This window comes from Phyllosticta citribraziliensis, assembly GCF_038025025.1.
Source record: "Phyllosticta citribraziliensis strain CPC 17464 chromosome Unknown J3D65scaffold_8, whole genome shotgun sequence".
In the NCBI taxonomy this organism is placed as follows: Eukaryota; Fungi; Ascomycota; class Dothideomycetes; order Botryosphaeriales; family Phyllostictaceae; genus Phyllosticta; species Phyllosticta citribraziliensis.
Genome location: NW_027117345.1, coordinates 430,987 through 449,857, shown reverse-complemented (window position 1 = coordinate 449,857; position 18,871 = coordinate 430,987). Strand labels below are relative to the sequence as shown.

General features: G+C 57.4%; 7 protein-coding genes across 7 annotated transcripts; 3 read left to right on the top strand and 4 right to left on the bottom strand.

The window, feature by feature from the left end:
• Positions 1-75: 75 nt before the first annotated feature.
• Positions 76-807, top strand: J3D65DRAFT_646630 (uncharacterized protein; the record flags this gene model as incomplete). Its single annotated transcript, XM_066802288.1, has 4 exons — positions 76-297; positions 400-530; positions 588-619; positions 737-807. The coding sequence occupies 4 exons, from the start codon at positions 76-78 to the stop codon at positions 805-807; spliced, it is 456 nt and encodes a 151-aa protein (XP_066653593.1).
• A 1,446-nt stretch (positions 808-2,253) lies between these two features.
• On the top strand, positions 2,254-4,790 carry J3D65DRAFT_678299 (uncharacterized protein). The gene is made up of 2 exons (XM_066803661.1): positions 2,254-2,470; positions 2,527-4,790. Exons 1-2 carry the CDS (start codon positions 2,430-2,432, stop codon positions 4,325-4,327), a joined length of 1,842 nt encoding a protein of 613 aa, XP_066653592.1. The 5' UTR covers positions 2,254-2,429; the 3' UTR covers positions 4,328-4,790.
• An 823-nt stretch (positions 4,791-5,613) lies between these two features.
• On the bottom strand, positions 5,614-7,843 carry J3D65DRAFT_629227 (uncharacterized protein). Its single transcript, XM_066800720.1, has 3 exons — positions 7,372-7,843; positions 6,078-7,306; positions 5,614-6,016 (listed from the first exon to the last, which is right to left on the bottom strand). The coding sequence occupies exons 1-3, from the start codon at positions 7,783-7,785 to the stop codon at positions 5,995-5,997; spliced, it is 1,665 nt and encodes a 554-aa protein (XP_066653591.1). The 5' UTR covers positions 7,786-7,843; the 3' UTR covers positions 5,614-5,994.
• A 226-nt stretch (positions 7,844-8,069) lies between these two features.
• Positions 8,070-10,580, bottom strand: J3D65DRAFT_426358 (propionyl-CoA carboxylase-like protein). The gene is made up of 3 exons (XM_066796149.1): positions 9,766-10,580; positions 9,462-9,668; positions 8,070-9,412 (listed from the first exon to the last, which is right to left on the bottom strand). Exons 1-3 carry the CDS (start codon positions 10,294-10,296, stop codon positions 8,354-8,356), a joined length of 1,797 nt encoding a protein of 598 aa, XP_066653590.1. The 5' UTR covers positions 10,297-10,580; the 3' UTR covers positions 8,070-8,353.
• Positions 10,361-12,749, top strand: J3D65DRAFT_591557 (uncharacterized protein; the record flags this gene model as incomplete). The annotated part of the gene is made up of 5 exons (XM_066797799.1): positions 10,361-10,602; positions 10,657-10,991; positions 11,039-11,448; positions 11,496-12,062; positions 12,108-12,749. The coding sequence occupies exons 1-5, from the start codon at positions 10,559-10,561 to the stop codon at positions 12,747-12,749; spliced, it is 1,998 nt and encodes a 665-aa protein (XP_066653589.1). The 5' UTR covers positions 10,361-10,558.
• Positions 12,750-13,448: 699 nt separating this feature from the next.
• On the bottom strand, positions 13,449-14,755 carry J3D65DRAFT_426396 (mediator of RNA polymerase II transcription subunit 7). Its single transcript, XM_066796150.1, has 2 exons — positions 14,046-14,755; positions 13,449-13,992 (listed from the first exon to the last, which is right to left on the bottom strand). Exons 1-2 carry the CDS (start codon positions 14,310-14,312, stop codon positions 13,477-13,479), a joined length of 783 nt encoding a protein of 260 aa, XP_066653588.1. The 5' UTR covers positions 14,313-14,755; the 3' UTR covers positions 13,449-13,476.
• A 136-nt stretch (positions 14,756-14,891) lies between these two features.
• Positions 14,892-16,557, bottom strand: J3D65DRAFT_426415 (triose-phosphate transporter family-domain-containing protein). Its single transcript, XM_066796151.1, has 3 exons — positions 16,320-16,557; positions 15,526-16,233; positions 14,892-15,453 (listed from the first exon to the last, which is right to left on the bottom strand). Exons 1-3 carry the CDS (start codon positions 16,372-16,374, stop codon positions 15,200-15,202), a joined length of 1,017 nt encoding a protein of 338 aa, XP_066653587.1. The 5' UTR covers positions 16,375-16,557; the 3' UTR covers positions 14,892-15,199.
• Positions 16,558-18,871: the final 2,314 nt, after the last annotated feature.

Below are 18,871 nucleotides of genomic sequence, written 5' to 3'. Positions count from 1 at the left end.
AGCTCTTTCTCAGCTCTCCACTTCAAAAGCCCACCACACACCCTCTGAATCCAAATAACCAAAGCTACCGACATCATGTCCTCTCGCATCCCCACCTCGACTTCTGTCGCCGAATCGGCCGTCATTGAGGCGCCGCTCGCCCACGTCTGGCACCTCGTCAAGCTGCAGGACTTCAGCAAGTTCTGGTCCAAGCTGGACAAGAGCGAGTACGTCAAGGGCGCCTCTCCCGAGACGGACGTGGTCAAGTGGACCTTCAAGGACGGCACCGTTCTTGAGGTCAAGCAGGAGGAGCACTCGGTAAAATCCCCACGATGATGCAGTGTTTTACGCAACCCTACGCGCCACGAGACGCGAAGCTTTTTACAATTGAGGAAACGATTGAGCTAATTGCATCCACAGACGATCAACCACTACATCACATACTCGGTCATCACTGCTTCGCCTGAACTGAGCTACTCGTCGGTCGTCAGCACCATCCGCCTGTTTCCCGTTACGTCTGGCAAGCATGAGGGTCACACCTACGTCCAGTGGTAAGCGATGTCGATCCAAGTGGAGGCCAGGCGACCATAATGACTGACGCGTGGCAGGACTGGAAACTTCTCAAGCGATGCTGATGCCGGTACGTGACGAGACTCTCCCTACCTTCAACATGCTTGGAATAGAGAAGCAATAATAGATGTCGAAAAAGACTGGTGGGTGGATGCACGGTCACAGCTCGCTAACTGTTTCTTTGCAGGGGTCATTGAGGATGCCAAGTTCAAGCGCCGCGAGGCTCTGGCCGACCTGGCCGCGGCCGTGGCCAAGTAGAGCAGGAAACGTTATGGTTGGCGGGAGACAGGATGATATTGAAGGCAGGTCTACACGCGTGCAGGATACCATGTCTAGTAGGTGGTCTGGGCGGAGCAGCGGAAAAGGCTCAACTGATATCTCTGAAGCAGACGGGAAGCGCGAGCAAGGAATTGATCATGTCATAGTCCAAGACTTTGTTTGTTGGTCTACGTGACGTCGGCAGGGGCAGGGTTGGAATCCGACAACCTGAGCGGCTAAAAGTTGAGAGTGTGTGGGTGTTTGTGCAGAAAAAAAAGGGTTGTTCCCGTGCGATTCGTCGGTGGTTTGGCCGCCAGAGGATCCGAGTCAGCGGCCAACGTCGACTTCAACACCAGCTAGAGCCTCTCACTGCCTGCTGCAGCGCCTCGACCCGCCGACATCGTCGGACCACCAATTCCAATGCAACCGCTGGGGGAGATCAATGTGCCATACTCTCTCCTCGTGCGTCGGACAGCTCAGCGTGCGGCGCTACTCTTCGTCCAAACAAGTCGTAGCCAGGTTTCAAGAGCGCTCTATTCTGTTCGCCCGTGTCAACTTGACACTCCGCTGACAATGAAGCCCCACACTTTTCCACGCGTTGGCGGAGACGGCCCCTGATCCTTTGCTTGAGATGTCACCCTCAGCTTACACCATTTGCAGGCTGACATGAGTGCTCGCACGCTTCTGTGGGTCGCTCCGACACGCCATTCGCCCAGCCTTGACTCGGCCTGTCTGCATGTCTGCCCTACCCCAGATCACATTCACAGCATGCATACCATCTCTCTCCCCTGCAGCAACTTACACCAAGACATGGGAGACACCTGCCCCCTTTCCTCTCCAGTCGATGATTCCATGGCACGCCTTGACGCCTCGCTAAACACCAAAACGCGGGACTTGTGCCACAGGCGAACAAAGACGCGTAAGCTCGCGGGCGGGATGATGGGCGCTGCGGGGACCATGGTGTGTAGTAGAATCCAGCCTGCCCGAGCTTGCGGTGATCACTTGAAACGTTTGTTTATGCGTCGTCGATCACTACTTGGTACCTTTGCGGCGCTTCCTTTGTTGTTCTTCCCTCTGCCCACCAGACAGGAAGCAGATCAGCACGAAGCTGACCAGGCTTCGAAACATGGTCTTCTCCGGTCTTCGCTGAGCTAGCTCATTGGTGGAGCCCAGCACTCTGTCGCCGGTCCTTCACGGCTTTCCCGCCTTTTTGCATGTGCGTGGCTACGGAGGAGGGTCTGGCCCACCGGGGAGCCAGCAAGCAAGCAAGCCATGTTGCCATTGTCGTCAACGTTGCGAGACGATTGTTGTCGTAGCGGTGCGTCCCCCGTCATGGGCAGAGCGGCGCACGCTCGTGCCACCAATTTCCCCGTCTATAGCACGCCGTCGAGCTCCACAGCTCCAACTTACTTGCTATAAAGACGTTTCTGCCTCTCAACCATGGTGCCGTTTCATTCCTCGCAGCAGTCAACTACACACTGAGAAGCCCTGGTTGGTTTTCCTTCAGTCCTTACAGAAAAGTCCTCCCTGTCAATTCCTTGTTGTAATCTTTTCTCCCGTCGCTGTCATACACACTTCCTTTCTGTCTTCCTCTCTCTCAAGAAAACCGCACAACTTTGAAGATGCACTCCAAGCTTGCTCTCGTTGCTCTTGGCGCCTCCAGGTCAGTCTATCTCCGTCCCTCTCCAACTGACTCTGTATCTGACTGGCCCTTTGCAGTGCCCTGGTGGCCGGCGCTCCTGTCCAGCCAAACAACAGCAAGGCCGCCGCTGGCAGCGTCCAAGCCAGTGCTCCGGCTGCCCCGAGCGGAACTCCCGCTGCGAATGGCGCTCAGCCCATCGGCACTCCTCAAGCTGGTGGCCAAGGTCAACACCACGGCGGTTTTCACGGCACTCCGCCCGCGGGAGGGTTCCACACGCCTCCTGCAGGAGGGTTTCCCACGCCTCCAGCTGGAGGGTTTAACGGAACTCCGCCTCCTGGGTTCCCGACGCCCCCTGCCGGCGGCTTCCCCACGCCCGGCGCAAACGGACCGCAGCCTTTTGGCACCCCTGGCGCGAACGGACCTCAACCTTTTGGCACCCCTGGCGCCAACGGACCTCAACCTTTCGGCACCCCTGGCGCCAACGGTCCTCAGCCCATTCAGACGCCTGGTAGCGGCAACGCTCCTCAGGGAACTCCACAAGCTGGGAATGCTGGCGCGCAGCAACAGCCTAGCGGCGCCGCTCCTACTGGAGCCAAGCCTACCGGTGCTCAACCCTCTGCCGCCGCGAGCGGAGCTGCCGACAGCAATGGCGCGCAAAACGGTCAGGCCACTTCCGCTGCTGCGGCCGACCTTGCCCGCCGTCAAACTCCTGCTGCCGGCGAGGGCTCTGCTCAACAGACTCCGGGCGCCGGTGGCTTCAGTGGCCAGTCGGGCTCTGAATCTGGCTCTGGTCAAGGCTTCGGCGGCCAGTCAGGCTCTTTCCCCACCCCCGGCGCGCAGGGCAGCGGTGTTGGTGGTGGATTTGGCGGTGCCATGACCCCTGGCGCTGGAGGTTCATTCCCTACCCCCGGTGCCCAGCAGGGTGGCAGCGGCTTCGGCGGCGCTTTCACGCCTGGTGCCGGCGGCTTCGGTGGTCAATCGGGATCGTTCCCAACTCCCGGCGCGCAGGGCAGTGGATTCGGCGGCAGCGGATTCGGCGGCGGTGCCATGACGCCCGTCGGCAGCGCTGGCGCGTTCCCCACGCCCAACTCCAACGGCGGCTTCTCATCCGAGCAGCTCAACCAATTCGCCCAGGCCTTTTCTGCGCAGGCGTCCGGTCTCGCGCCCATCGGCACACCGGGGGCAAACGGCGGCAGCTTTGGCGGCCAGCCTCCGTCCGGAACTCCGCCATCAGGTCAAATTCCGACTGGAACTCCGCCGAGCGGGCCTCCGCCCAGCGGAACTCCTCCAGCCCAGCAGAAGCGTCAAGCTAGCGGCATCCCGAGCGGCGCGCCGCCGTCCGGGACTCCTCCTAGCGGCCAGCCTCCGTCAGGGACCCCGCCGAGCGGGCCTCCGCCCAGCGGAACTCCCAGCTTTGAGAAGCGTCAAGCTCAGGGCACGCCCGTCATGAGCGGCTCCGTCCCTCAGGGGACGCCGCCATCCGGCAGCTTTGGCGGCTCGTCGCCTCAGGGAACTCCGTCTACTCAAGGCGGCTTTGGCGGCCAGCAATCTGGCTCCTCGTCAGAGCAGGGCGGCTTCGGCGGTCAGCAATCGGGCTCTGAGCAGGGCGGCTTCGGTGGCCAGTCTGGCTCCGGTTCCGGCTCAGCTTCGTCTCCTCAGGGCACTCCTGTCGCTGGTGGGTTCGGCGGCCAGCAGTCTGGTTCAGGCTCATCTCCTCAGGGCACCCCTGTCGCTGGTGGATTCGGCGGTCAGCAGTCTGGTTCAGGCTCGTCTGCTCAGAACACCCCGGCCGCTGGTGGCTTCGGTGGCCAACAGTCGGGTCAGTCTGGCCAGGCCGCGCAGTCTGGCGCTGCTCCCGCCGCGACCCCCTCTTTCTAAACGCATCATCGTCTCCGCCACGTCTTCTCGACATTGACTGGACCCGTTACGGCACAGTGACGATGGTGGGTTGATGTGTTTGTTGATGGTGCATGGATGTAGGCTGAATCAGGTGGCTGGGTTGGTGGTCGATGGATCGTTGTGCTTGTCTTGTTTTGTTGCTGTTTTGCGCTCGCTTATTGCAATAAACACCCTTCTTGTATGTAATAAACTGGCTGTATTCTTGGCCTGGATCTTTGACTTTTTTTTGTTGCTCCCTTTCTCTGTGAAGTCGTTCAGTTATTGTTGTCATTTGTGTGAGGCTGAAAGTAGATGGAGAAGTATCTTGCACGGGGTACCAATGGAAATGATTTTGAATGAGGAAGAAAGAGCATGAGGCGCAGCATCATACCCGCTACCGTTTAGAGCGTTTGTGTTCAAGATGAAAATGTCCAAGACTTTCGTGCAAATAGAGGCAAGGAGCATTCAAAGTGATACGTCAATCCGAGACCGCCGTCTTGCGCCCTGGTTGCGCGGTCCATCAGGCATTATGTTCTGTCGCGCATGAACTTCTTCGACGTGCGCTGTCAACATGTTTCGCTCGACCTGCCATGCTGCCTACACAGAATGCCTGATCGCTCTGTCTCTTCTTCTATTTTGCGGTATCGTTGTGGTTTGCGTCAAAGAGGGCAGCACATTGTTGTCCATACTGTCTGTCGCGCATGAGCGGGTCGGCAAGGCGTCAACATGGCAACGTCATGTTGAAGAAAACAAGGTAGTGACTAGCGGGTGTAGAGGATGGATGTGTGAGAGGGTTAAAGGTGGGTGACTGCATGTGGTTGTAGGCAGCTGCAATCGTGCAGTCACCACGGCCGGACTGGCTCTTCAGGCACTCTACATGTAGTGAGGAGGAAGGGAAGCAGGATGGGAGGACACAAGAAGCAAAAGAGGACGGTGGTCAGCTAGGTGGTGGTAGAGAGGTGTCAGTGTCGTCGATGTCCGCGCCCGTCTGCCTCCAAGCCGCCGGAAGGCCACAAGCAAAAGAGACAAACAACTTTGCGGCCAAAATGCAAAAAGAAATTGAATATCGTCATCCCCCGCCCGGAATCGAACAGAAGTCAGCTGTTATGGATTCTAAGCGAGTTGGTAGATAACGCCTTTCCTCAAGAGCGTCGACGGTCGGACGCCTCTTGGTTCCGGTGCTAAATCATCTCGCTTTTGCAAAATATAAACCCACCATTTTGGTGGATGACAAATATTCATAGTTTAGGCGCCTCCCCTTTGGCCGTTGATACACACCGCTGCTTGCTTGGACTTTGAAGTGGTTTTCAAGAGTTTTCTATCTAGACCCATCCTGCCTCGCCTCACCTCACCTCGCCTTACCTACACTATGTACATAGCCCTCATGACCGTTTAAAGTACACAACCGCAGTAATCCTTCCCGCGCAACCTTCCCGCTGAACCTTCCCGACCCATATCGCTCTGTAGCAGCGAAATTCTGCCTTCGTGAATAGCAGTCGACCACTACCGCGAAGCCGTCCCCCCAGAACCGACAATTCCAGTATGAAAAGAAGTTTCGCAGCTCTCAACGACTGAACGACGCGTACACACGTGCGTTTACAGTGCACTCTTGAGCAAATGAGCCAATGGCTTGGAAGTCCAAGACCAGAATGCGGGCGCTCGAAACCTCACCGCTTAACTTCGTGGAGACTGGCACGGTTGCAGGGTTAGTGACATGTTGCAGTGCGAACCGAGAACTCAGTGGACTTACAATGACATGCTGTGAGCGCGAAGGTGGAAGTTGACCATCTGAACAGAGGCTTTCAAGCGAGCTGACTTGAGGAGGGCCCGATGAAGGCGGCGGGCCTCCTTCGCGTGGGTGTGGACGTAGTCATTGATTGCTCGGGTGTGCGCCTTCTTGTTGATGAGGCGGCCTCCAACGCATGCCATCGCACGTTGATGGATTTGACGCATATGGTTGTCGACAGTGCGCTGCTGATTCTTGCAACGTTTCTTCAACTGGGAGAGCTCGACTTTGAGACAAGTTGGGCGCAAGTTGGGCGCAAGGTTGCCTTGCATTATGCCATTGTAAGTGAATTCCTCGCCAGGGAATTCAACCTTGTACGAAAGAGGCTGGCCCGGACGGCAGAAAGACATGTCGATCGAGATCTCCCGCGGATCCTGAAGAGTGGCTGCCTCGCGGGGCGGAAGCCTTTGCATCTGGACAGACAGCTGGTTGCTCAGCGACTGCACGAGTCTAGCTAGCTTCTTTTGCTGCAATCTCATCATCGACTCCAGCTTTCGAGAGTCTTTATGGGTTCGCTGTTCCGCCATCATCGCCTCTATTCCCTCTTGTTCGATGATCGCCACGTCGTCCCGTATGTTTTGCAAGCGCATCGCAAGCCTTTGCGAAGGGTGAATGAGAATCTTCTCCAAGCAGGGCTGATCAAGAGCTCTGGAGATGTCGTCACGAATTAGCTCCATGATGTCCCAAAGAGGGTGGTCGCTGTCTGGCATTTGGCGGATGTTGGCATGATAGCGAAGGATATCGAGGCCATGACTGCGACGATCACCACAGAACAGCTCCGAATAGCGGGCGAGGAGTCCGAGGTAGACCGATGAACAATCACGGTCGTCCTTTTCGTAAAATTGGCGGGCGAAATACTCGTCGATGGTGGGCTTTTCATGAGCTCCTTTGCCGTGGTCAACCAGTGCCTCGGTTGGACGCAGCTCCTCCAATACGGAAAGGATGTCGTTCGTGCTGCTGTCAAGTTCCCAGTATGCGGCAATATGCCTGAGCGCGCTCAGTCTCTTCCTCTGCTCGCTCCTTGAACAGTCATCGAAGTCCTTGTGTACACCCCATCCGTAAGACGTTTCACGCGGAGCTGAAGACTGCTGGCGCACGCGCCGAGCGCGGGTAGTGGATGTTCTTGGATTGAAGAGGAAATTTGCCGTGTTTGGATTCGTGGGCTGGCTAGGTCCAGCAGGTCCTACATGGTCCTGTTTGGAGAGGTGTCAGGTGACGAACAAGAAGCACTTCAAAGGGTAGCGAGTCTTTCACCAACCTGTGTGTCGGCTTCATCAACTCCATTGCTCAATTCAGCAGCAAAAGACTGAAGCAACTGAACATTTTCCGCAACTCGTCTATACGCATCGACTTGTCCCGCGAATATTCCCTTGGTGTCTATCATGCATTTGTCTGGATTCTCTTCAGGAAGACGACAATTCTGTCTCGGCGACTGTGGCGTCAGACCGGATGTTGGCGGCGGTGCGAGGCGGTGACCGCTTGGCTGAGCAGAGGAAGCTGTGGTATGGCTCTCGCTGGAAGAGATTGGACGAGCAGCAGAAGAACCAGAAGAACCAGCTGGAGTCGAAGTATTGACGGCATCAGTACCAGGGGCAGAGCGGCGGCGGAGAAACGGGCCCACGCCGTAGAGGACGGCACCCCGGCCCGGAAGCTGGGGGCGTCCTTGAGACATGGTGATGCAATGGAGCTAAAAGACGAAACGAACGACGAGGGTGCTTGCAAAGCAAAAGGGTCGAGGGTGGAGAGATGCAAGCAAGAGTTGGCCGACGATGAAGAAAGATGGGAGCAATTTTGGCGTCGAGGGTTTGTTTACATGCGCACTGTGTGCGCCGGCGGCCATCATTTGAGGCAGGCGCGACATGGCACCTTTCTCCACGACCCGACGCGGGCGCTGGAAAAGTGTTAATTTCTGGGCTTTGCTGCACTTGCGAACGACAGCTCCCTGGGCGTGACGGTGGCAGCAGACGAATGCTCCCTAGACATTGCCGCAGTACTAGGAGGCATCAGTTCTTTCCACGCCCACTGTGGAGCCAAAGGCAGACTTGGGCAGAGATGTCAAGTGCGCCGCTGTGATCATCAAAGGTATGTGCCTTGGAAACTTGAATGTGGACAATGTGGACAAGGAAGTACCCATCTTGCTGAAGGAAACAAAGATTTGAAGTAAAGAAAAGGGAGGAAACCAAACGGCCATCCTTCTCTTACCCGTCCCCGCCGCGCAGTTCTGCGAAACAATACACTCTTCACGTAAACCTTGGACTCAATGTCCCTACCATCCTCCTCTGCACCCTATCTGGCAACAGCACTTCATACATGTGCTTTACCCACTCACCTACGACCTGCCGCGTGACAGCAGGGTCGATGATCTCCTCAACACCAAACGCATTCGCCGTGCGGACAGGATTCATCAAGCGACGATACTGCTGCTCGAGCTCCGCATAGCGGGCATCGCGAGCTTCCTGGCCACGAGCAGCCAGCACGTCGCGCAGCTCCTGAGAATGGCCGACCTCGATGCCGCCGTCGAGCGGCAGGCTGCCCCACTCGCCGCTGGGCCATACCACGCGGTGGTGCGGGTCGCGGCTGTCGACCATGACGGCGCCGGCGACGCCGTACACGCGGCGCACGAGGACCGAGAAGATGGGCACGCTCGTCGCGTAGTACGTCGTTGCGAGCGCGACGCCGTGGCGCATGGTTGCGCTGCGCTCGGCTGCCGTGCCCACCGCGTAGCCAGGTACGTCGACGAGCTGGACGACGGGCAGGTTGAAGACGTCGCAGAATTTGAGGTGTCGGGTCAGCTTTTGCGATCCGGCGGCGTCGAGGGCACCGCTGTTGACGAGCGGGTTCAGCGCGAGGATGCCGATTGGGTGGCCGCCGAGCCGTGCAAGGCCTGTTATGGCAGTCTGACCCCAGTGCTGTCCGATTTGGAAAAAGGATGAAGCGTCGACGAGGGTTGTGATGATGGGCAAGGGGTTGTATGCGCGGGAGCGGACGCGAGGTATTGCAGTGCGGAGAGAGGGCGTTTGCCGGCTCAGGGGGTCTGAGGATTCTGCTACGGGAGGCAGTTGGGTTCCACTGGAGGGGAGGTAGCTGAGGACGGTACGCAATTGCTCGAAGCATTCGGATTCGTTCGCCGCAAGGTTGTCAATGGTGCCATTTGTGCAGTGCATGCCAGGACCTCCCAACTGACGCGGACTGAGGCCTTCTTCAAATGTCGCTTTTGCTACTACCTTAGGCCCAGCATTAAAGAGAGATCCAACGTCTGCGGCCATGACGGAAAAGTGGCACGCAGTGACACGAGCAGCCTGCAAATGTTAGCATGGACAGTCGATAAAGGGAGAGTAACATGATTACTCCTAGGCCAATTGCTGGGCCCAGAACGGCACCCAGGTTCGGGATTCCCATATTGAGCTGTTTAACTACCGAGTCGAAGCCAACCATTGGGGGAACATAGGAGTATCCTTCTTCGATTATGGTTGTCACAGAGCCGCCACCTGAAGAGCCGTCCACGAGCTTGATCATGGGGAGCTGCAGAGCCACCGCAAGCTTCTCCATGTACAACTAGAAGGTGTCAGCAAAGCAATATACCCAAAATGTTGAGAACAAAAGATCGGCGATGAAATGGAGAATTGGACTGCAAAACTTGACGAAAACTCACCGTCTTCGCCGCCAAAGCCCCATCAGCATGGCCAGCCCTGAGAGAAAAGTCATCGGCCGTAAGCACGACCTTCCTCCCACCGAGCAACCCAAAGCCCTGCACATTATTGCTCGGCACAAAGCTCACGGGCTCTTCCCTCTCGCCGTCGACCTGCCTCCACTCGACAGTCCCACTCACGCTGCCCACCTCCCTGAACGACCCCGGATCAAGCAATTGGGCCACGCGTTCTCTCACCCAGAGCTTGCCTGCTTGCTTCTGGCGCGTGTAGCCGCGGTGCGTCGGCTTCGACGCCATGTCACGCAGCGCAGCCAGATTGGACAGGACGTCCGAGTAGTCGGCGGGGAGGGACGACTGCTTCCGCGCTTTGCGGCGGCGGCGCGTTGGCTTTTCTTCCGATGCTGGAGAGCTGGGCGGACTGGCGTTGTCGTTTTGGAGTCTGTTCGTTTGCGCGACGTGTGATGACACTTGCGCAAGCCGTCGCGAGGCCGCAGATTCGGCCGGCTTACCACTGGCATCGTCGTTTCCCGTCATCTTGAAGCCGTGATTGAGAATGCTCCGGTGGAGCGGCTGCTTCTGCGCTACATGGTGCTGGTTGAGCAATGACGCGTAGTTGAAGAGCGCGGGGGTTGAAGTGCCTCGGTCCCTGGAGCTACCCCACGTCGCTGTTGCCGACACTCAACTTCCTCTCATCTTTCTCTTCCCAAAACAATGGCATTGAAAGCGAACATTGGCAAGTTGGTCGACGGAAAGAGACTGCAAGAGCTGGGTTGAACAGATTTGTTGCTTTTCCCAAATGGCCCAACACGGTCCTATCAAACGTTTGCTAGTCAGCAACAGGCAAGCCAAAAGCGTCCTCGAAGTATGGAACTCAGACGACTGACTAGACGGCAGAGGCGAGATTGCCACCAGGATATTCTTCGCAGCAAGAGAACTCGACATAGAGACCTACGCCGTCTTCACGCCGTCTGACACATCTCACGTGCTCGCAGCAGACCACGCAATCGAGCTGTCTTCAGTGTCGTCCTATCTCGACGTCTCCGAACTCATAGAGATAGCCAGAAGGCATCAGATTGACGCGATCCATCCTGGATATGGCTTCCTCAGCGAGAGCGCCGAGTTTGCGAGGCGCATGTGGGACGAAGCGAGCATCGTGGTGATCGGACCGGGCAGTGAGATTCTCGAAGCGACGGGCGACAAGCTGAAGGCGCGAGCGCTGGCTGAAGCATGTACGGCCTCTCTTTCAAACACTGCGTGTTCGAGTTGACAAGCGTAGGTCGGGTGCCGGTGTGTCCTGCACTCCTCCGACCAACCAACAGCGTCGACGACATTGAAGCCTTTGCCTCGAAGGTGGGCTTTCCGATTATGGTCAAGGCCGTCGACGGAGGCGGTGGGAGAGGCATTCGTCTCATCAGGCGTGCCGAAGAGTTGGAAAAGGCTGCGAGGCGTGCGATTGAGGAAAGTCCCTCGCGGCAAGTGTTTGCCGAGAAAGCTGCCATTGACGGGTTCCGCCACGTCGAAGTGCAGATTGTGGGAGATGGAAAGGGAAATATCTGCCATGTGTGGGAGAGAGAATGCAGCATCCAGAGACGGTACCAAAAAGTGGTCGAAGTGGCGCCCAGCACAATACCGGACAGGGGGTTGGTGGGCAAAGTCATCGAAGCTGCCGTTGAGATGGCGAAAAGGGTGAATAAGCCGATGCTCCTTCTAATCCATCATGCTGACTTCTCCAGGTCAAATACTTCTCTCTGGGGACTTTTGAATTCCTCGTGAACCCTCAGCTCGGCGAGTTTTTCTTTCTTGAAATTAACCCACGCCTGCAGGTCGAGCACACCATCACTGAATCCATATCCAACATCGACCTCGTCAGAACCCAACTGCTCCTCGCTCAGGGCTCCTCCCTCGCCTCATGCGGGCTTTCAGACATACCGGCCAACTCACCCCTCCACTCAATCCAACTGCGCATCACGGCCGAAGATCCACAAAACAGCTGGGCGCTATCAGTCGGCAACATCACCTCCTTCCGCTTCCCATCCGGCAACGGCGTCAGAGTAGACACGCACCTAGTCCCCGGGCACGCCACAAAAGTCTCACCAGACTTCGACAGCTTGCTGGCCAAACTGGTCGTCACGGCGCCAACGCGGGACGAGGCACGGCGCAAGGCGCGGCGAGCCCTCGACGACACGCGCATCGAGGGCGTCAAGACGAACCTGAGCCTCCTGCGCGCCGTCGTGTCGCACAGCGACTTTGCGGCCGGGCTCTGCTCGACGCAGTGGCTGGAGACGCAGCAGGCGAGCCTTGTCGCCGAGGGGGCACGCATTACGGCCGCGCTGGCAGCGCGTGAGGCGGCGCGGCTGAGCGCGATGGCTTCGGCCACCGCAGCAGTGCCATCATCAACTACAACAGCAGAAACGGCGCCGCTGACCAACGTCAGCGCCTCCACATTGCTCTTCCGAAAGGGCGACGCGTGGGACGTTGCGCTCACGCCGCAGGGAGCATTCGACCAGCAGAACGAGCCGCCCAGCAAACACCACCTCGAACTGACGCGAATCCTGCGCAACGACTTCCCCGCCTCGCTGGCCGCCGAGATACTCTTCACGTCTCCCGGCTCGACCAGCCCGACGCCGTACACGCTCTCCCTGACCGCATCGTCCACGTCTGCCGCCGCGGCTGCGTTGGCACGCCCGCTAGCGGACCCGCGCGATCCGTCGCACGTTGCGCTGCCGCTCGCCGGGACGCTGGTCGAGCTGTGCGTCGACGAAGGCGACGCTGTGGCGGCGGGCGACGTCGTCGCGGTCGTGCGGCAGATGAAGATGGAAATCGAGGTGCGCTGTGCGGTTGCGGGCCGCGTGCGGTGGGTTATGGATGTTGAAGATGGCGAGGAGGTTGCGGAGGGGTGGCTGGTTTGCGTCGTTGATGCTGAGAATGCGGCGGGGGTTGGAGAGGAGACGGGGACAGGGCATAGAAAGGATAAGGCGAAGTTGTAGGGCATCGTAGGAGCAGAGCAAGCCAACAGACACCTACCTCCCTGTGTCAGTCCGATCGACGACCTGAGCAGACAGTTTTGCCAGGCGAGCGCGCGTGCTCAGGACGAGACGATGCCAGCATGCGGCGACGTGTCGTTTGCAAAAACCGATAAACGGGAAATTTTACGACGCACAAAGCAACGGCTGATGAGTGATGACGCTTCTTTTGCGTATGCCACGGCTCTTGCGGCCAAAGCAAATCGATTGGATCTTGGGTCTAGTCTAGTCTTGCTCTCCCTCTTTCGCGATATACTTGCCCTGCAAGCGTCCGCGGTCTGGTGGTAAGACGGGCGCCACGCCGGCAGGTCTGTTCGGGTTGCGTCCTGCTTTTAAATGCAGAGGAGCGCACTCTGGAGGGAGGAGCGTGCGAGCCAGCACGATGGCACCGCTGGTTGTTTTCGGACGACCCGTCTAGACTTGCGGGCTTGTTTGCTTGCGGAAAAGCGAGCCGGCGATGCGGTAACTCATCTTACGAGGATGTGGCGGCGACGACGTCGAGAGACAACGGCTCGAGTGCGTAGGATGGTTGCACTGGCAGCTGACATGCAGCGCGGAGGGCAATCCATCACCTCGATGGCAGGGCCGCCTATGAACTCCTCTTCCTTTGCAACCGATGGCACCTCGTTTACTTGAACGGAGCTTTCAATCCCCCAAGTGCAAGTCCACCATTGGATATCTGGTCTTTTCTTCAATCCACGGCCAACTCACCGTCCAGAGCGCGGAAGATGGCTCTCTGCTGCTTGCGCCTCAGCTCATCGGCGTCAGCTCTTGCGCCGTTCTCCTCCGTCACCTCGCCCACGTCGACGCTTTCTTTTCCCAGGCCCGCCAACACGGCCTCAATCTTGTCGCCCATCTTCTTGACGCCCTCGACCTCTTCCCGCTTTCGCCGGAGCTGGTCCTCCATCATCATGATCAAGCTGGCCCGGGCCTGGTGCGGGCGGTATTCGTTGATCAAGCTGTGGCAGTTGACCAGTAGCGTGTCCAGGTCCTTGAATTTGTTGGCCCACTCGGACGGATTGATGCTCAGCAGGCCGACGTATTCGAGAAAGTTGAGCAGGAGCGACTGCGTCATGCGCTTCAGGTACGAGGCGCGGTCGAGCGTCTGCTGCGACGTCGTCGTGCCGGACGGCGAGATGGGCTCGGCGGGTGAAGGGTACAGCTGCTCCATGCCCATGTCCTTGAGCGAGGGCAGCTGGGCATTGATCTGTGGCGTCTTAGCATTCCAGAATCTCCCAGCGGTCGGGTCGTGCTCCGTACATCATACTGGTCGCCAAAGCTGCGGTACTTTCCCGAGGCTGGCGGTGCGGGCGGAACCAGGTAGCGCAGTTCTGGCGGCAGGTCCGATGGCTTCAAGTCATTGGTCTTGTGGGCGTCTTCAGAGCCCGTCATCAGCGTGTCTTCGCCATGAGAGGCTTCCTGAAGCTCCTTCAGTCGTGCGCGGTTTTCAGGCGTAAAATGCTTCCAGAAAGGCGGAGGAGCTGGCCACTGCGTGCTGAGCACATTTTCCGCGTCTTCATCGGCCATGGTCGAATGCCCGGGACTTCACTGGCTTGCGCAGAAGTCTTGATCCCCAAATATTCAAGGTTGGGCGTGAGATGGCCGTGGGAGGTGTTTCGGACCGGGTTTTAGTCGCACACACAAAAGTGAACGTTGAGTTGAGGTTGAAGATCAGCAGCCAAGCTTTGGAGCTTGGGCCACGCGCTAAAAGCCAGCCGAGAAATAACCGGCAAGCCGGTTGTTATCTCCGGCGGCAAAAAAGAAGCATAGATCAACAACCTTTTTGTGGCATTCTGCATCAACGGTTCACAAGGTGAGCCAATCGTCTTGAGCTCCGAGCTCCTGTGCTGGCAGCCTCATGCAGAATCAGGAAAACTGTTGAAATATGCTGTTTATTGGTTTCGCTTTGCCACAAAGTGCACTGATGATTTTCTTTTGTCTTTACGGACTCTGTCTCTCCTTCTAGCGCCCACGTCGCTGTTTAATTTCCTTTCTTGCGTTCGACGGTTGCGTCCGCTGTGGAAAGGCAAGCGTGGCCGAATTTCTTGACCGTTGTTGCGTCGAAGCAATCGCCCGCCCTAACCTCCTGGCGACTCAAACCCACAGTACCATGAATGCTTCAAGCGGCATGTGTGGTACTGCTCCTGCGCCCTCTCCTTCAACGAGGCCAGGCTGGCTTCCTGATCGCCGCTTGCGCAGTGATTTCGGCGGCGGCGCGGATGCCTTCGGCCAGCCTTGTGAATGTGGGTCATTCAGCATCTGGGCCGGGCCGCATCGCGGATCGAGTGGGCTGGATGTCTTGTATCCATCCATGGCCAAATTCATGAAAGATGGGCCGGTTTTGGTGCGATGCGCAGTCTTTGGTGAGACTGGTCGTGTCGCAGATTTGGTGTGGAGTAGCGCTCAACAAAACCTCATTTGCGCTTCAGGTGGCCGTAGAGCCACCCACCTCCGACGGCAAGTAGGACTCCAAAGGTTTCTTGTTGCGTGGGAATCCTGCCTTCGGCGTACCACCCAAACGATAGAATCAGGATGGTCTTGAGGTTTCCAACGACGTTGAAAGTGAGAGCCGAAGTGCGGCTAATGATGAGAAATTGCGAAAGATTCAGAACGCTCGCCATCATGCCAGATGCGAGCAGGGACCAGTAAACTTCAGAGGGTATCGTGCCTGGTTTTGGTTAGTATGGCTGGCGACGGGAAAAGAGAAAAGAAAGAAAAGAAAAAGAATTGGCAGTCTTACGAAAGTCCGGAATCTTGTCCATCAAAGGAACAATGAAAAGTAACAGAAAAGCCGAAATGGGAGCTTGGTTCATCAAAAGCTGTTGCGGAGTCACGTCCAAGTCGTCAATCTTCTTTCCGATCCAAATCTGATAGAAGGCGGTGACGGTGACGGCCATGACGGCAATGACTGCGCCAAACGGGTTGCTCTGGGCCGAGCCGCCGTTGGTCAAGATGACTCCAGCGCAGATGCACAGAATGGCGAGAATCCTGTAAGCGGTGACGGTGGTCCGGAAAATGACAAAGGTGACGAGAACGACGCAGGGTGTCGTCATGACCTTGGCCAGCTGGTAGAAACCGATCGAGTTGTACGTCAAAGAAAGGTTGCCCAAAATCACATAGGCTGTAAACATGACGCAAATGGGGAGTACCCCGCGCAGAGGCACGCGGACGGGCTTGAAAGCCCTAAACGGAGCGCGAGTAGAAATCCAAAGGACAATGGCGGTACAAGTGAAGTGCCAGATGGTAAACAGGACCTGGGCGTCGTGCATTTGCGGGTCGCTAAAAGTTCGCTTGCTGAGAAAGACCATGGCGACCGTAGCGAAGGTGTTTAGGAGGATACAAGAGGCCGTGACCATGCGGTCCTTGACGGAGCCGGCAGGGTCAGCGAAAAGCTGGTCCGAGTTCCATTGCGGCAGGGTGGAGTCGTGTCTGGACAGGCCGTCCTTTTCTTCATCTGCGACCATGTCAGGACGAGTGTTGGGGGTTGAGAGGAGAGAGAGAGAGAGAGGGCGGAAGTGAGAGAGCCCGACTCACCATTCGAGGGCTTGGCGCGCAAGGCATCAGCCAGAGGAAAGGCAGAAACGCTCATGGACGGCGTCGGAGAGCGGAGAGAGGAAAAAAGGTTTTGCACCCGAGGTTGGCCGGCTCGAGCAGAGAGACAGCTTTGGCGGGAAGGATAGGGTTGGAGGAGCTGGCTGACATGGAGGCGTGGCTGAGGTCTTGGGAGGGTGGCAGACGGGCCGCTAGTTATAAGGCGGCGGTGATTGTCATGGAGTGGCTGACCAGCTATTTGCACTGGAGGGGACTGGACTTGGACCCCTGTGCTGTGGTGTGAATCCGTCGAGTTTCACGCTCGGCGGCTCCATCAGCTGCCCCCGCCCCCAATACCTACCTAGCTAGCGAAAAGGCGATTGTCTTCTATTTTTCGCCTGCCTTTGCAACCGACGAATTTTCAGATGGCTCCCGCTCAGGGGAGCTGCACTCCTAATGCCGCAAGGGTCAAGCGAATAGGTACATTACAGTGCAGTCGTATCTCCGCCAGTTCCTTTCCTTCCAGTCCCGGTCCGCGTCCGGTGGCCAAGCCGGCGGCGGGCCCAGCCTGCCAAGACCGGTCCGGAACATCAATCATGCGCCGTGGAAAAGGAGTTCCCGGTGGTCACGGGCAGGGCATGCCTGGCCTCAGGTCCCTCAGGTCCCTCAGGTCCCCTCCCGGAAAACACCACCGCTAATGCTTCTTGAGCCCCGCCAACCTATGTGAAGACATGAAACTCTTCCATTCCCACACGCCCCCGGCTTCGCCTCTGCCACCCGGCCGCCTCTGATAAGCAACCGCCCGTCAACTTAAATTTCAAACACCACTTGAAGCCTGCTTGATCCCCCCCCCAGCATTGCAAGCAGACCATGTGCCACGCCCATCACTCATGCAAACTCCAACCTTGAAATTGACTTGCTTGCCCGTGTTTACCGTACCGCCTGCCAGTCGCAAAAGTCCCACCAGCTACAGCGCAATACCGCCGCCTCGAAGATCCCCGTCCACGTCCTTCGCGCTGTCTGCCCTGTTGCCTGCCGGCTCGTTCCGCCAACACCCAGCCACTGCCCTCGGCTTCGCACATCAAGATCAACACCAATACTTTTCGTAGTCGTATCGAGACCCTTTCGCAATTCGCATTTTCTGTCGCCTGCTCGGATCGAGCGGCGGGCGGAAGCTGCTGTACCACGGCGCACCGCGCACGCGTTGCGAAGCGAGCCGCTGTGGGACTCGCTCGCATCTGATGAAGCGACTGCCGTGTCGACTTTGCTCATGGCGTGCTACGACTAATGTGTGTACATTACAAGCCATGGACACAACGCTTGCTTGCTTGCTTGCTTGTTGGTCCAAAATCCGGGACCCCATGTCACTTGAGAACCACGGATCGTCAACAGCTGTCATCCGTCAACCATCTATGCCAGCCAGCCCCCAACAACCGAGTTTCCATTGACAGATGGCAGCCCTTTTCGCCCGCACGGCTTCAGGTCGAGAGGGGACCAAAGCGACTGGCTGGCTGTCTGACTGACGCCAATTTTAGAAAGATCGATAAAGCTGCCGCTACATGTCGGTTTCTCGGCCTTTTCCCATCTCTCCTTTTCGCATCGTTTCCATTCCAACCTCCGACCCATCATATCTCCGTCCAAAACTCCGGCCACCGTGGATGACGAGCATCCCTGCGGCGGCCCCACACGGAGCTCTATGTACATGTATGTAGGAATAGCTGTCCATGCTCTATGGTTGGGTTCGGAAAGAGCTACATTAGCACAGGAAGCTCCACGTGGGGCCAGCCATGTCGACGGAGAATTCCATTCGCGTCTGGCGAGTAGGTGTTTGTCAGCGATCTGGTTGGTCGGTGCCGACTCTTGTTCATTTCGACGTCTCGGGGACGCGTCGCGTCGTTTGGCTGCGTCGCTTGCTGGATGCGTGGCTCACGCAACTCTGCAGCTGGCGCAAGAGTGGCATGCCAAACTTGCAAAGCACCAGTAGACATTACGCTAACTCAAAGCTGTCCAGGGCGTGAGTCCTTCAGGGTGAGTAGTCGAGGACAGTCGAAGAACACAGCACGAGGGAATAGGTAATACGTGTAAGTGCACCGGTGATGATAGCCACCTGTACATCCACTGTGGCTGGTGCAATACAGCAAATAACACTGCGTCATGATTGGCTCGTCCCAAGACCCTGGACAACCAACGGACCGCGAGGCGGCGAAGCGCGGCGGAAGCAATTCCATGGCGTGCGGAGTAGCCGGAGCAGCAGCAGCAGCAGACGCAGAAGCAGCATGGCGCGGCTTGCCTCTGCATCACCTTTGCGCGAGCAAGGAAGTTCTTGGTTCAGTTGTCGGAATAAAGACTGCTTGCCGTTTGCAAGATCGTCAAGCCCTGCGCCTTCCAGAAGTAGAGCGAAGAGCATCGTCGTTGGTGTATGAGGGGAGAGATAACGTTGAATGAGGCCTGAGGAAGTCAGCCAAGGAAGCTTTCTTTTATCGTCAGCTGCTGCTGCGTCGTTGGAATCTTGACCGGTTTGGAAGATATCCCATTCATATCCATTGCCAGTTTTT

Coding starts and splice junctions, on each gene's coding strand:
- J3D65DRAFT_678299 (XM_066803661.1), top strand. CDS start 2,430: ATGCACTCCAAGCTTGCTCTCGTTGCTCTTGGCGCCTCCAG. Junction 2,471..2,526: donor GTTGCTCTTGGCGCCTCCAG/GTCAGTCTATCT, acceptor GGCCCTTTGCAG/TGCCCTGGTGGCCGGCGCTC.
- J3D65DRAFT_629227 (XM_066800720.1), bottom strand. CDS start 7,785: ATGTCTCAAGGACGCCCCCAGCTTCCGGGCCGGGGTGCCGTCCTCTAC. Junction 7,307..7,371: donor TTGATGAAGCCGACACACAG/GTTGGTGAAAGA, acceptor CTCTCCAAACAG/GACCATGTAGGACCTGCTGG. Junction 6,017..6,077: donor CGCGCTCACAGCATGTCATT/GTAAGTCCACTG, acceptor CAACCGTGCCAG/TCTCCACGAAGTTAAGCGGT.
- J3D65DRAFT_426358 (XM_066796149.1), bottom strand. CDS start 10,296: ATGACGGGAAACGACGATGCCAGTGGTAAGCCGGCCGAATCTGCGGCC. Junction 9,669..9,765: donor GGGCTTTGGCGGCGAAGACG/GTGAGTTTTCGT, acceptor GACACCTTCTAG/TTGTACATGGAGAAGCTTGC. Junction 9,413..9,461: donor GCCCAGCAATTGGCCTAGGA/GTAATCATGTTA, acceptor TAACATTTGCAG/GCTGCTCGTGTCACTGCGTG.
- J3D65DRAFT_426396 (XM_066796150.1), bottom strand. CDS start 14,312: ATGGCCGATGAAGACGCGGAAAATGTGCTCAGCACGCAGTGGCCAGCT. Junction 13,993..14,045: donor GCTTTGGCGACCAGTATGAT/GTACGGAGCACG, acceptor AAGACGCCACAG/ATCAATGCCCAGCTGCCCTC.
- J3D65DRAFT_426415 (XM_066796151.1), bottom strand. CDS start 16,374: ATGAGCGTTTCTGCCTTTCCTCTGGCTGATGCCTTGCGCGCCAAGCCC. Junction 16,234..16,319: donor GCGCGCCAAGCCCTCGAATG/GTGAGTCGGGCT, acceptor TCGCAGATGAAG/AAAAGGACGGCCTGTCCAGA. Junction 15,454..15,525: donor GGACAAGATTCCGGACTTTC/GTAAGACTGCCA, acceptor AACCAAAACCAG/GCACGATACCCTCTGAAGTT.